This window comes from Haliotis cracherodii, unplaced genomic scaffold (genome assembly GCF_022045235.1).
Source record: "Haliotis cracherodii isolate W230 unplaced genomic scaffold, xgHalCrac1.p SCAF_4, whole genome shotgun sequence".
In the NCBI taxonomy this organism is placed as follows: domain Eukaryota; kingdom Metazoa; phylum Mollusca; class Gastropoda; order Lepetellida; family Haliotidae; genus Haliotis; species Haliotis cracherodii.
The window spans coordinates 17,727,897-17,743,654 of record NW_027266297.1 but is presented as its reverse complement, the minus strand read 5'-3'; the positions used below and the strand labels follow the sequence as shown (position 1 = coordinate 17,743,654).

General features: G+C 39.3%; 1 protein-coding gene across 4 annotated transcripts in view; it reads left to right on the top strand.

Moving 5' to 3' along the window:
* The window catches only part of LOC139479774 (orexin receptor type 2-like), an 86,697-nt gene extending 78,803 nt beyond the window's left edge, over positions 1 to 7,894 (top strand). For all 4 annotated transcript variants that reach the window (XM_071262644.1, XM_071262642.1, XM_071262645.1 and 1 more), the window contains exons 4-6: positions 282 to 423; positions 2,755 to 2,873; positions 4,513 to 7,894. In XM_071262644.1, the coding sequence (XP_071118745.1) occupies positions 282 to 423; positions 2,755 to 2,873; positions 4,513 to 4,676 (425 nt within the window). In that variant the 3' untranslated portion in view covers positions 4,677 to 7,894. The remainder of the gene's footprint in view (positions 1 to 281; positions 424 to 2,754; positions 2,874 to 4,512) is intronic.
* Positions 7,895 to 15,758: the final 7,864 nt, after the last annotated feature.

The following is a 15,758-nucleotide window of genomic DNA, read 5'->3' as shown; positions in this document are numbered from 1 at the left end:
TACCAGTAGATGTATATCCACATGATGAGACAGTGTGACAATTATTAGGGTATACGTTACATCGCAAAAGTTTTTTACTTTATTCCGCAAAATTTCCGCAGAAACTCCGCGGGAATTCTCTGAACCGTTTTCGTAGTTACTTTGGAACTCCGCAGAATGTTTGTAAAACTTTTGCGTAGCTACACAAACACTCCGCGGAGCCACTGAAAAGTATCTGCGAAACTACAATGCAGTTACGTGTACCATACGCATCAGTATTGTTAGTGTTTTGATATTGCCAGGCAAGAAACCGATGATTGAAGGGAAAGGCAAGAGCCAGGAGGACAAGATCCAGTCTCGGAGAAAGGCGGCCAAGATGCTAATCACAATAGTCATCGTGTTTTCCATCTGCTACCTGCCTGTACACATCTTAAACATTCTAAGGTGAGCCATGTTTGTTCGATCATGCATTTTATAAGTTAATTCTCCCAGTAGGTAACGATGCGAGATGAAATAATCTTCCGGATTGGAAACTGCAGACACTTTTGTATTACCCAAAGAAAATCCTGGTCAGACCAATGTGATGAAATCTTAGCATAAATGTAGAACAGTTTCAAATTTGTATCCCAATCACGTGTAAGGCGGTCCATAAAAACGGAATTGATAAAATGAAACATGCGCCCTCACGCCGCAATGAGGACAAAGTCGATGTTGACACCGGGTTTAAGCTGTTTTCTACTGAACTTATTTTAAAGCATATATGTCTTTGCTAATACACACTAATATCACTGCTAAAGCCATGTCGCATACCTATGTAATTTAAACAACGACGAGCGGTATTGCACTTGTATGGGTAATTGTAGCATATGAGGCATACGCAAATGTTGAGACTAGAAGCATGTGAGTGAGTGAGTGAGTGAGTGAGTGAGTTTGGTTTTACGCCGCTTTTAGCAATATTCTAGCAATATCACGGCGGGGGACACCAGAAAAGGGCTTCATACATTGTACACATGTCGTGAATCGAACCCGAGCCTTCGGCGTGACGAGCGAACGCTTTAACCACTAGGCTACCCGACCGCCCCGACTAGATGCATGTGATAATGTTTGAAAGACTTTAACAAGAAACAGTAGTACCAGTGCTGTATTCAATGAATAAAGAGAGATTGCCTATGACTAGCTTTGTCAACAAATTATAGACGAAGGTGAAGTAAACTCATTCAGAACGTGAAGGCAGCGCAATCTTTCATTGTTGTGCTGTTGATATTATTGATGTGCAAACAGCAGGCTTCCGCCATAGTAGATTTCCATGACGTATATAAAGGTGTAAATGAATCTTTGCGAATTCTCATATTTTACTGACAAATTTTATTACATTTTGAAGGAAGCCCGACAGTGGAACAAATGAAATCATAATTTGCATAACCGTTTTCAAGGGTACTTTAAATACGAAGTGTCAAATATTATTGGAATGTTTCTGTGGAATTGTGAAATCCGTGGATCAATACAATATCATATCGTCTATTGACATTATTTAAACTTCTCGTTGAATGGATTTAATCATCTCTGGTCTTATTTCAGATTGATTTGGTATCGATTTTATGTTTTAAGCAGCTTGAAGAGGCTTTTGGCTGCTGTATTTGATATCACATGCTTTGACACTAGCAGTGATTGTTCATGCTGGCATTTAACCATGAACTTCCTGAGAAAATTTCCATACTCCATTTTCAAAGTCCAATATCTATTTCGTCAATACTGGATGGAATACATGGATACCACATATCTTGTCAAAGAACATGTTTTACATAACCAATCTGTCACCATTTAGGAACAACAGTATAAGCTTATGTACTTATATGATTATTGGCATGAATATCTAATAGCAGCCGAGAGGCGCGTTGGCCCAATCGTCTTTGGCGCCGCAATTCGGAGTGCAAAGTTGCGTCCCAAAGGACCTTCAGAAACCGTCGATCCCATATTCGCCCTGCTTATGGTTCGTGATTTGTCTACAACACAACTTTGCTCCTGGGTTTCACCGAAGTAGTAAACGCCTAAGACCTGCATCACAATAAGGCTTTCCTTCCACATCACGCTGCTGCCCCGTGATACAACTGATCGTTTTGTTTGTTATTTAACACCGCACTCACCAATATTCCAGCTATATGAGTAAAACCCTATTTACTCAAACACACTGATAGCAATCGTGGGTTATATTTATGTTCTTCTTCAGCTTCATTTTTTATCATATTTATACTTATCTTACATAATTCATTTAATCACAACGATGCGTCATATAATTGGTTGGTTTGTTGTTTAACGCCGCACTCAGCAATATTACAGCTATATGACGGCGGTCTGTAAATAATCGAGTCTGGACCAGACAATCCAGTGATTAATGTCATGAGCATCGACCCATGCATTTGGGATCGATGACATGCATCAACCAAGTCAGCGAGCCTGACCACCCGATCCCGTTAATCGCCTTTTGCGACAAGCATAGTCACCTTTTACGGCAAGCATGGGTTGCTGAAGACCTATTCTAGCCCGGAATCTTCACGGGTCGCGTAGTCATATAACAAGAAGTGTGCGTACAGGCGTACCTAAATCTGAATTAGTTGTCTTAAACGTTGTGTAGCGTAGTGAACTAAAATAATCGATAGAGGTATTGCGTAATGAAAATATAAAGTAGATGTCACCCTTAGTTACATTTTGAAATGGCTGGCCATGGTCTTTTAGCACATCTTTGCAAAATTGTATTGCATTGTTCATTTATTTCAGGTATTTCAAAATTTTGTTATCCACCAACAATGATGTAGCGGCAGTCCAGAGCCAGCTGTCGCATTGGTTGCCATACTTCAACAGTGCTCTAAACCCTGTTATCTACAACTTCATGAGCGGTATGTTCTACACTTGCATTGTATATATGTGTATTGAAACATTTTATGAGTCCATTTGTGCTTGCGATAATGATACATACAAAACAAATACATTCTGCTGGAACGAAATGTGTATTTCATTGAGTCAATATAACGAATACAACATTCAGATTAAAACGGGATTTATGTATTTTTTGACAATACTCCATTACTTCAAACTGTGTACAGATGTCAGTGTCTGCCCGAAAAGGGATATCACATTCAAAGAGAAAAAAACCATTAAGAACTCAACGTCATACTTTTATTAATGCATATGCACTCTGGAACTGAAATGTTGTTCAGAGCTCACTCACTCACTTATTAATGCATATGAGATATAGGAATATGTAAATTTCATTTTGGCATTTGCTTCTCTCTTTCATGAATCGGAAACGTCTTTGGTTTCTTTATCGATTAGAATGACAAAACTGTTATAATCAACTTTTTGAACGAATGAATGTTTCTGATGTTTTAATAATAACATGAAAGAGCGAGCTGTTGATAAATATTGTTGAACCAAGCCAGAATTCATCACAAATTAACAAATCCTTGACATTCGTTTCAACTTGTTATTGGTAAGGAGTTTCTTTATATAGGGGAATAATTGTCAAATGCGATATTTGCTCATGAAAAAAATCGTAAATCCGTCACACTGGCAATTAAGCCGGGATCAATAGTATTATCAGACGTAACCTCATCTTAGCACCAGGAGAACCTAAATATTTTGAGGCTTTATTGGAAGACATCGGATATGTCATTTTGGTTTTTTTCACATCCGACTTGTATTCAAGTTTCGTCCCCTGTGTACATTTCTATTCCCACAATACCCTATGATGGCCAATTAGTGGATAAACAAGCGTGCATGGGGCATTGGATTACGTTTTATGTTTAATGATGAAGATCGTTCCACAAACCTTTTTTCTGCATTCTGAAATATTTTGCCTCGTAGATGTTGTAAATGGCAACATAATGACTTATCTTATGTCTGTTCCTGTTCAAAAAGTTTACACTTAAATCGTGTGTTTCCGGAAATACTCAGAACTCATCATATCGAACCTTCCCTTGGAAACTATATGACCACACCTTCTCTCGGGTTCATAACACAGCAAAAAAATGCAGTTTCCGGTATCCGGATTCCTTCCGGATACCTCCGGACACTTACCCAAAACGCACTTCTTTATTTTTACTATGAATCATACCTCAAAATGATGAGATTGGATTTGTCCACGAGATATTGATAAAAGACTATCAACCTCGCCTTGGAGGGAAATACATTTCTCAGCGGGAGAATAAATCCCTTATACCCCGCCTCAAACAATACAAATTTGCTTTAATTATTTTACAGTGTCATATTCAAACATGTCGGTGGGATAAATTCGTTGTAGCAATATCACTAGGGTACGAACATGGGGTTTTATGCGCCCCTCGTTATATTTTATATCACTCGCTCCCGGCTCGTGGTATAAAACCAACTGCGGGACGCATGAAACCCCATGCACCCCTCGTGGCCCTGCTACAACTTATATTGTCTATTTCATGTGAATGTGAAAACGAAAATATGAAAATAGATATTTACAATTGACAATTATTTTACATTATTTATTAACTTCTTTTCTTTCAGCAAAATTTCGCAAGGAGTTCAAGTTGGCTTGCTACTGCTGCCTCAGACCTTGGTATAAAACCAACCCACGTCGACGTGACGGCACGTTCACTATGACGTTCTCTAACAGCAACTACAGCAACTGCCACACTGAAGAAGTCACACTCACAAGCTTTAAAGACTGAATACTTCTGTGCTTGCTGAATGGCTTGAAACTCCAAATGTAAACCAGTGACACAAAGACCTTATCAGATTTCAAAATAACGGGATTTCAGACATCTTGCTAGTTGAATGATATAACTTATTTTGTTTGGGATGTCGTGAAACCAAGGTGACTTTTGTATTTTTGTCGATTTCGCGTAATAGGATCGTTAATTGCACATGGCATAGACGCAAGAGCCGTATCACTTGTATTGTCAGGGCGCAATTAGACACGTCACTGTTCATTACTACATTCATGAACAGGTAAAGACCAGTGGCCAGAAGCAACATTGAAAGTGACGAAGTATCCTTAGAGGCCTGGTCAGTAACGTGTGTAGTCTTGGGGTTTCAACTTCATTGGACAGACTTTATTCACGCTTGATCCCATTGATTGTATTGATGAAGCATCACATACCTTGCCGTTAAGAGGTCAGAAATGTATGTTGACGGGTTAAGTAAAACGTCAGTGAGCGATAGTTTAATCACCGACTTTCGTTTGCGTTAATGGAGAATAGTCGTTTAAAACTGACTATATTCTTACTACGTAATGTATCAAATCACACACATAAAGATGTAAATTAATGTTTTACCAATTCTATATTCCCAACGAATGGAAACAGCCTGAAAGGTTTTGGAAAAGTCTTTTTCCTCTGTGTGTGTGTGCGTGCGTGCGTGCGTGCGTGCGTGCGTGCGTGCGTGCGTGCGTGCGTGCGTGCGTGCGTGCGTTCAATGAATGTAGGGATATGTAAGTGGGTGGTTGGTTGGTTTGTTGTTTGATGGTTGTCTGTAAATAATCGAGTCTGGACCAGACAATCCAGTGATTAATATCATGAGCATCGATCCACGAAATTGGGATCGATGACATGCATCAACCAAGTCAGCGAGCCTGACCACCCGATCCCGTTAGTCGCCTTTTACGACAAGCATAGTCGCCTTTTATGGCAAGTATGGGTTGCTGAAGACCTAGTCTATCCCGGAATCTTCACGGGTCTGGATATGTAAGTGACATGCTTCACATAGGGCAGAATGAAAAATTCAGCCTTACAATAGTTCTTAATGTCATGATCAACGTCTACTGTGCATGCTAAGATATTGTGGTGTTCACAATACAGATTCTATTTTTCTGGAATGAATGTAAATAAAGCAAACAAGGTTCTTTGTTTTGACAAAAAGTCGCGATCAGCTTCATATTTAACAATGTACTGATATATTGAATACATACAGGCAACAGCTGCGGGAACTGGATATGTCGGCCTTCTTTATTAGTCAAAACTTCACGGGCCGAAGTGTGTCCACAACACTACCCGCAAGCTAAAGATAATTTGATCCAGCGAAAAGATATTATGTCCTGCATTACTGTATTTATTAGGGAAAGACTGTCTTAGTGACTAAAGTTTGTTTAACAGCATAGTAAGTCATACATATTTTCTCGCACTCGTAATCATTGTATGTGGGCACGGGTTCGCTGTGCAGATTTGCGTCCCTTGGGCACGCTAGAACCTATGATCGTGGCTTCGAATCCCAGTTCGCCCCGATTATATTTCTAGGTTTCTCAGCACCATATCCCTGCTCGTGGGTTTCACCAAAATGGTCAACGCCTAAGACCTGCATCTTTACCTGCACCCGTAATATAACTGGACTACTGTTGATACTCTCTCTCTCTCGCTAATATATATACCGGTTGTCAGGATGTGTTATTATGAATGAACAGGATACATATCTGTGATGTTTACATGCTACGCTGTTTCACCTACTATCATTGACTTATTTAAAGACGAGTAGATGTTATCAATGTAATATTGCATATCATCAATCCCAATGTATACCTTGACATATAATACTAATGTGTGAGGATCCTTGGGAGTTCAGTCAGTGTATTTGTGTTTCTCTGTTGAACCCACATTAGACCTTGAACTGTGATGTTTATATGGAGGTCCTTTCACAGCTTAAATGGCGTTTAAACTCTTGTATATCGATACAGTTGTCCTTAAATGTTATTTTCCTCATGGAAAGGAAACATAAGTGGAGAAGTGTACAATTTGCCTATGATAATAACATGTTTTGTTTCTTTTGTTTACGGAATCTATTGTTATTTGTTATATTGTGCTATTTATTGTAATGTTATCATTATGTATGTTAACTGTGAATGTTGATTTTCCAGTTTTCTTGTTATTGATATCACCACGATTGTTAGAAATAATCACTTTTTTCACGCAATAAGAATGTATATAATAACAATTCATTCTTGTTGACGAAGGTCACTGCAAATATATAGTACCCGGTTGACACGGAATAATAATGTTGACATAACTACAAATAATCCTAATATACAGATACAAATCATGGTACAAAGATATTTATTTCATACACAGTTTGCTAAGTACTGACGTGTAAATGCAATATGTTAGGCGTAGACTTGTATACTTAATACACGACCTAAAGTACATGCATAAGCAATAATCTCAAGATCTCAAATCCGTTCAGATCAAATGGTTCTCGGGCACATTTTTCTCAAAAGTAAGGAGAGCTGTTGGTTTTTATTTTAATGTTTTATTGAAAATAAAAGTGATGCGGGAGGAACAGCTTTGTATTTTTTTAAGAAACACAATTGGGCACACAATATCAGTTGTCAAGCATATTATTTTTGTGATAACAGAGTACGCTTTTTCACTTCTGATACATTTCAAAACTAAAGAAAACAAAAAATGGCTAACGCGCAGATTTTTATTTGAAGCACAGATTCCCGAGAAGCATTTCCTGACTTTAAGGTTTCTCACAATACTCTCCTTTAGTTGTTTTTGACACTATTTTACCATAAGAAATATCTTTTATGGTTGGGTTTGGCTGAATCGTACTTGTTTCGGGTCTGAATGTAAACAAACAGTGATTCTAAAATGATCGTGAAACGTAACTGCAAGGCCATAACATTTTATCATCCAAGCCACATACATGACCATTTGAAGTTTTGGGTGGAAACATATTTTTGTGTGGCCAAGGCCTACCTTATTCCCAAAACGAGTATTCAGTTCACAATTACACCATATATCTGATAACATGTATCGATCTAGATAATCATCATATCAACATTGTATCAGTGTTGTCCTAATGTTATATAAAAGGTGCAACGGACTCCGTCTTGGTCAAAAGCGAGTGTGTACATATATACGTCAGTGGATATGTAATGTGTATACAATATATGTGGACGCAGTTAAGCATTTGTGAAATAAAATTGCATCTCTGAATGGTTTAATGTTTGTTACACTTTTGATATTTTAATAATCTAGCTGGGACGGTCGGGTAGCCTCGTGGTTAAAGCGTTCGCTAGTCACGACGAAGACCCGGGTTCGATTCCCGACATGGCTACAATGTATGAAGCCCATTTCTGGTGTCCCCCGCCGTCATATTGCTGGAATATTGCTAAAAGCGGCGTGAAACCATACTCACTCATAATCTAGCACATGTGTATATTTACATGTAAAATGACGGTTACAGCTTGAAATCACTTGCTGGATGTGGCCCAGTGATCAGGTGGGCCAGAAATCTATGACCATGGGTTTGAATCCATGTTTTGCCCTGTTTATAGTTCGTTGGTTGTCAGCACCATACCCGTGCTCATGGGTCTCCTCCCTGATCAAGTTGACACGCCGTGATATTACAGAAATATTGTTCAAAGCTGCGTTAAACCATCCTCACTCACTCATTGTCTGATGTGCACAACTTACATTTAACTTAACATTTATCCTAGTGTCGCTGATCAGCGTTTGCTGTCAGACACAAACAACAGACCTTTGATCGTTTCTTACGCTAGCATGTATTTGGTTTGTACATTAATTCGATATTCTCAGGCTGCCATGATAATGCTGTTATATTCCTGTGACAAAAATGTATTGCTCATTCCATACCTGTAAGCAGACTCTCGCTAGCTGCATTTTCGTAAAACTGAATTCATGTGAAATGAGATTGCTTGAAATATGAGATTCAGTGAATCATGTATAATTTGCTTGGGGACAGTTTTAGATATCATGTTTTCCTGAGTAGAATAGACTGTAAAGGCGTAATATTTATCGTTAGAAAGTAAGGTTTCAGACAATACACCTTCACAAGAACGTGTAAAAAAACTGGACATTTTCGTTATTAAGGAAATTTCAATTGAACTAATGGGCCCATATCATAAATGTTATTGCATAAAAACGGATACATACCCCGACGGGGAAAGAGTGTCACTACATTTTATATAAAATCTTCGAAAAGTGAAACGTTGACTGAATGTTTACTAATGGAGAATACTGTTAAATATGTTACTTGTGTTGCAACAGCTTAACATAGGCATCTTATTGAAATAACCTAATGATCCGTAAATAGTAAGAAAATAGTTATGTGGTTCGTTTAAGTGTTATTTGGATTGATTATGAATGATTGCGTTGACTATGTGACGTCAGTGCTAATATTTACATTCACTGGGTTTTCATAGTTGCTTCGTGTGATACAATCTTCCATCTGTATATTTAAGGTATGTGGGGTATGTCTTAAAAGATTTCCATACTTTGAAACGAATTTGCTTCTTTCTGATCATATTTCTAAACCTTCACTCAGTATGTATTTTAGAACTGGTAACCACAAACTACCGAAACGAGAACAAAGTATATGTACATTGTGTGACTATATATTTAGATGTAATTCACATTTAACCTTACGCACTGAATATATAAATGAATACTATACAAAATGGCCAAATACACTCTTCAAAAAAAGAAACGCGCATGTAGATTTTTAGTAAATTTATTGTATCTAATAAAATCGATATATCTAATTTAATATCATAGATACAAATATGAAATTTTGGAGCTCGATAGTCACATTGTCGTTGTACAAAGGCATTGAAAACTGTTCATTGTCATTCTGCGCCATTCTGCTTGTAACGCGTTAGTAAGTTGTGGGAGTGTCTGCGGCGTGTTCTGACGTTGACGTACACGTCGATCGAGTTAATCCCAGAGGTGTTCGATTGGGTTGAGATCTGGAGATCTCGACGGCCAGGGCAAAGCGTTGATGTTGGCATTATGAAGGCACTCTACCGTGACACGAGCTGTGTGCGTTGGCGCGTTTTCCTGCTGAAAGAACTCACTCTGGCGGTCAATGATTGGAAGATTTACTTTGGTTGGTTTGTTGTTTAACACGGCACTCAGCAATATTCCAGCTATATGACGGCTGTCTGAAAATAATCAAGTCTGGACCAGACAATCCTGTGATTGATATCATGAGCATTGATGCACGCAATTGGAATCGATGGCAATGCATCAACCAAATCAATGAGGCTGACCACCCGATCCCGTTAGTCGCCTTTTACGGAAAGCACGGGTTGCTGAAGACCTAGTCTACCTCGGATTATCACGGGTCGAATGATTGGAAGAAGATGAGGTTGAAGAATTTAATTCATTTAGCGATTTCCCTGTACCACAATCAAGTCAGATCTCTCAGAGATGCGGCCTGCCGTGTCCGTATCTGTGACATTGCGATGACGTAGGTGGAACAGTCGAATGTAGCGATCCTGTGCAGGGTTGGTAACTCTTTGTCTACAGTGGAATTAAACTGTGTGTATCGGTCACAAAGGCGGCAAATGGTGCTGTGGTGCACGATTAAGTGACGGCAACAGAAGACTGCGATTCCCCTCTTTGGATACGTCCTATGGCGATGTTCCGATCGGCAGCGCTGAGTCTCGGCATTTTCGAATTTGAAAAATGTTGACAATTGAATAACAAATTATTGGCTTACTCTTGCCTTTTATAGCCACTACCACGAGTTCGAATGCCATTACTTGCACGTGCATTTTGCTTTACTGTTTTCCTCCATGACATTTTTTAAGAAGTGTGAAAACAATGCCGTTTAAGACATTGCAAATCGACAATGGTTGCGTTTTGACGCACCGTGTGTCGAATATCTTTCAATAACATATAACCAATTTATATACCGGGTTTTCGTGTAGTCAGGTTCAATGAACTACATACTACCTATGCGTTTCTGGTTTTGAAGAGAGTATAATTAAATACCACAAAGTATCTACTTTAAAAAAACTGTCAACGTTCCTCAGTCATTGGAATGTCAAAATGGCCAAATATAATTAATTACCACATATGGTAAAGTATCTGCTTTTAACAAAATATGTCAACGTTGTCAACGTTCCTCAGTCATTTGAATGTTAAACTGTGACATAGTCTACCATGTATACTATATCACTGTTCATCTATGACTGTATTTTTGGTAATTCATGTTATTGTATAATTCATGTAGCACCGATGATGATTATAGAGTAGTAAAAGGAATACTGATTAAAAGGTAGAAATAACCAGAACACACAAAGGGTACTACCGGTAGGGAAGGAATTGTTTACCCTGATAACGAACACCGTGTGTCCCCACAGCGGTGCTTGAAATTCATAAGGAGTGGAGTGTTTTTTTGGTGAATCCTGTTTTCGTTCCGAACATATGAGGCAGATAGATGCATAATACCTCAATGGGATATTTAGTTTCCTTTAAAACAATGGTCTTGTTCGTGACGATAAAAAATAATATTGCGGGCAGAATCGATATGGGCTATATTTTCGAAGGCCACGATAATTTCGATCAACTGAGTGATAACAGCAATCAAATAGAAAGTAAACATGGCGTAATTCAACATATCAAATACCGTGCTATGTTTTTCATGCGAGTGTTATTATTGCTGATCATGAAAGTACCACGATTATCGAAAAGGCACAACATTACGTTTGTTTGCGATCAACAAACATCTCTGAAACTACACAAACAAAAATAACTGAACATACAGAAGTAACTGAACAAAACGCGAGTAACGTAATGAAAGCATGTCATATCAAAATATAAAAAGAACATCGGGCGTCAACATCGTTGTAGTTTGCTGTTTTGCGCACCACGAAGTTTTATATTCCGGCAATATGAGGACGGGCTATGTATATGAGCAAGACAAACCAGTGGTTGATATTATACTACACAACAGAAGTAACTAGTATATTAGCAACGGCCCACGCTACCGGGGTACGATGACATGAAATTAACCAGGTCAAGGAACTGACACTCCGATGCTCTTTAAATGCTTTTTTTGACAAGCATGGCACACAAGGGAGGTATTCTAATCCAGGCTATGTAACGTCACCAGTTATTAGCCTATTACTCATGTACAGCGAATCTCACGTCCTTACAATAATGATTGAAAGTATTTTTTTTGTCTTTGAAGAATTAATGTTATACTGTTTTATGACCAGCGCTGACCATCTTCCCGAGGCAAGGGAGTTAACTGACTGTAAAAGTCCAGTATCCACCCTTGCCGAATTAGGCGGGGATTAAAGAGTTATATTTTGGCTGGACTAACGAGTCTTTGCATCGTCCAATTAAAATCGAGTAACGAAATCGACATCCGGTTTTCAATGGATTTCAGCGTGCAGGGTTTGCCCGTGTCCCGTCAACTGGGCGTTGCCAGATATTTTCTTTTCATGTTTTAAATCAAGCTGCCCACGTGATTTGATGCACTATCCGAGGTACGACCCGTTATATCACAATACAGATCTTGTTCGTGGTTCAGATCGTCTTGACCGGCGGCCGCCATTTTGTTTGAAGCATTGCAAGTGATACGAGTAGTGAAATCTGATAGGTCATTAGGAGGGGCATAGACGTGACATAACTTTTAATAGCAACTGGTGGCCCTACGATCGAGCCCAAAAATTGGACCTTTAGAGTCAACTTGCCTCGGGAAGATGAGTGCTGACATGCCATTATGATGGTTTTCTTCCTATTCAAAGATCAGAGAGTGTAGTGCATGCACAGTTCACGTCGCGGCGGCTTGAGTATGAAACGGGGGATCTTTTCTGCCAGGAACCCACAAAGATGCCCACCTGTGCTAACAACGCTCAGTATACATAAGTCAGAAGCGAGATACATGTACGTTGTGTGAAAAAAAGAACACGAAAGAACTATTTGCCTGGTATTGCAACTATTCCTAATAGAGATTCGCAACTGGTTTTACAAGCAAACATGATTACATCTTCATAAGCTTCATGGGCTAAAACTGGTACAAGGGAGCGTCCTACTTTTTAAAGAGGGTACCACTGGGATAAAGCCAGGCCTAGAAACAACTTTACGAACTCACATTCATCAGAACAAAATGTGTTTACGCACAAACAGTGGTAGTCATGTATTACAAATGGGCATGTGAAAAAAGTATATGGTTGATCTTTACGGGGAACTGTACTACTACAAATTAATTTGTGTGATTAATCAAAGTGATATTACAGATCTGCATTCATCTGTAAATGACATAACCTGACATTACTACTGCTACTGCAAGAACAGATTCACCACTACAGACCATCCCTTCTGCAACGTCAGATTCATCACTTCAGAACATCACTGCTGGAACGTCAGATTCATCACTACAGGACATAACTACTACAACATCAGATTCATCACTGCCGGACATCACTACTGCAACGTCAGATTCATCAATGCCGGACATCACTACTGCAACGTCAGATTCATCACCACAGAACATCACTGCTTGAACGCCAGATTCATCACTACAGGTCATCACTACTACAACGTCAGATTCCTCACTACAGGACATCACTACTGCACGTCAAAGTCATCACGGCAGGACATCACATCTGCAAAGTCAGATTAATCACCACAGAACATCACTACTACAACGTCAGATTCCTCACTACAGGACATCACTACTGCCCGTCAAAGTCATCACGGCAGGACATCACATCTGCAATGTCAGATTAATCACTACAGAACATCACTACTACAACGTCAGATTCCTCACTACAGGACATCACTACTACAACGTCAGATTCACCACTACAGAACATCCCTTCTGCAACGTCAGATTCATCACTTCAGAACATCACTGCTGGAACGTCAGATTCATCACTACAGGACATAACTACTACAACATCAGATTCATCACTGCCGGACATCACTACTGCAACGTCAGATTCATCAATGCCGGACATCACTACTGCAACGTCAGATTCATCACCACAGAACATCACTGCTTGAACGCCAGATTCATCACTACAGGACATCACTACTACAACGTCAGATTCCTCACTACAGGACATCACTACTGCACGTCAAAGTCATCACGGCAGGACATCACATCTGCAAAGTCAGATTAATCACCACAGAACATCACTACTACAACGTCAGATTCCTCACTACAGGACATCACTACTGCCCGTCAAAGTCATCACGGCAGGACATCACATCTGCAATGTCAGATTAATCACTACAGAACATCACTACTACAACGTCAGATTCCTCACTACAGGACATCACTACTACAACGTCAGATTCCTCACTACAGGACATCACTACTGCAATGTCAGATTCATCACAACAGGGCATCACTACTGCAACGTCAGATTCATCACTACAGGGCATCACTACTGCAATATCAGATTCATCACTACAGAACAATACATCTGCAACGCCAGATTCGTCACTACAGAACAATACATTTGCAACGCCAGATTCGTCACTACAGAACATTACTAATGCAACGTCAGATTCGTCACTACAGAACATTACTACCGCAACGCCAGATTCGCCACTGCAGGACATCACTGCAACGCCAGACTCATCACAACAAAACATTATATCTGCAACGTCTGATTCGTCACTACAGAACATCACATCTTTAACGCCAAATTCATCACTACAATACTGTCACACAAGCTTAATCACTGAGGGATGCAGGTTAGTAATTGGTAATTAAACTAGGTTATACTCTCATTCAATTTAGTGTTGAAAGGTTTGCAAAGATTTACGTCATGCCGTATGTGCGATCATAAAGTAGAATTACATTTCCGCAATAACAGTTAGAAGGTTGATTGAATGGTTTGCTTGTAACTTTTAGTTAACCTGAAAATTTTGACCATCAGTGTTCTAGCCCACGAATTACATCGTGTCTAAACAACTGCTAAAAACGTTACCAAATTTGTTATATATAAAACCATATATTTGAAAGCGGTATGTAATGTAACTACGTAATACTAATTAAATTACTCTTAAAATGGGTTCCTAAAATCCAAAACCCAACGCTAATCGGCAATCTATCTCAGTCGTATCGCAAAATTGGTCTTCACATTCAAGTACAGATAATGACTATTTAGGGCTTTTGTCACGAGGACAGGAAACCAAATTACAGCTGATAAGATTGAAAGACGAATGAACAATGGCGTTGTGACGTGAGCTAACCACTCGAAACCCCCCCCCCCCCCCCCCCCCCCCCCCCCCCCCCCCCCAGTTCTCTCAATCCCTACAAGATTCACTCAACGGATATCACTCCAGTTGTGCCACGAGGAACGTTCCAGTCAATTTGTAGGAAATTACTCTTTTTGTAATTTTTCGGCTTTAATTCCATTCAGCACACACATGGTGACTGCAGAGTTGTGGTTCTGAAAGACATGTCTATTAGTCATACTTGTTTTGTTTGGGTTAACACACGTGTTATCAATATTACAGCACTACGCTCTAAACCACCGCTGCAAATGAGGGAGTGAAACCAAGAGCGTGTTTCGCAACATCCAAAGGCAAGTGATACGGTACCCGTTACATGTCGACATAGTTTCAATGGGATTGCAGCATTACATCGCAATCAGCCTCAGTTTGATAGCAGACTACAATATATACTCTAAATAGTATTTTGTAAGATTATTAATAACTCGTCTTGGTCGTAAGTATATATTTTTTACCAAAACGTTGTACTGTCTTAATTGATGGGGCGGTGAGGCAGACAATTGCTAAAGTGTTCGCTCGTCAGGACGAAGACCCGTATTTCATTTGAATCTTCACATGATTTTCATGTTGTACCCATCGTTGTGATCTAACAGAAATGATGCAAATGATATGTTATACGCGGATGATATGTTATAAATTCAACTAGTACTGACTGTGTTTGGGAGTTGTGCAAACCATCACCTTAATTACTATCATATCTACATTTTTTACACAACATTGAATAAAACAAAAATTATCTGGACCGAAGGTCAGTTT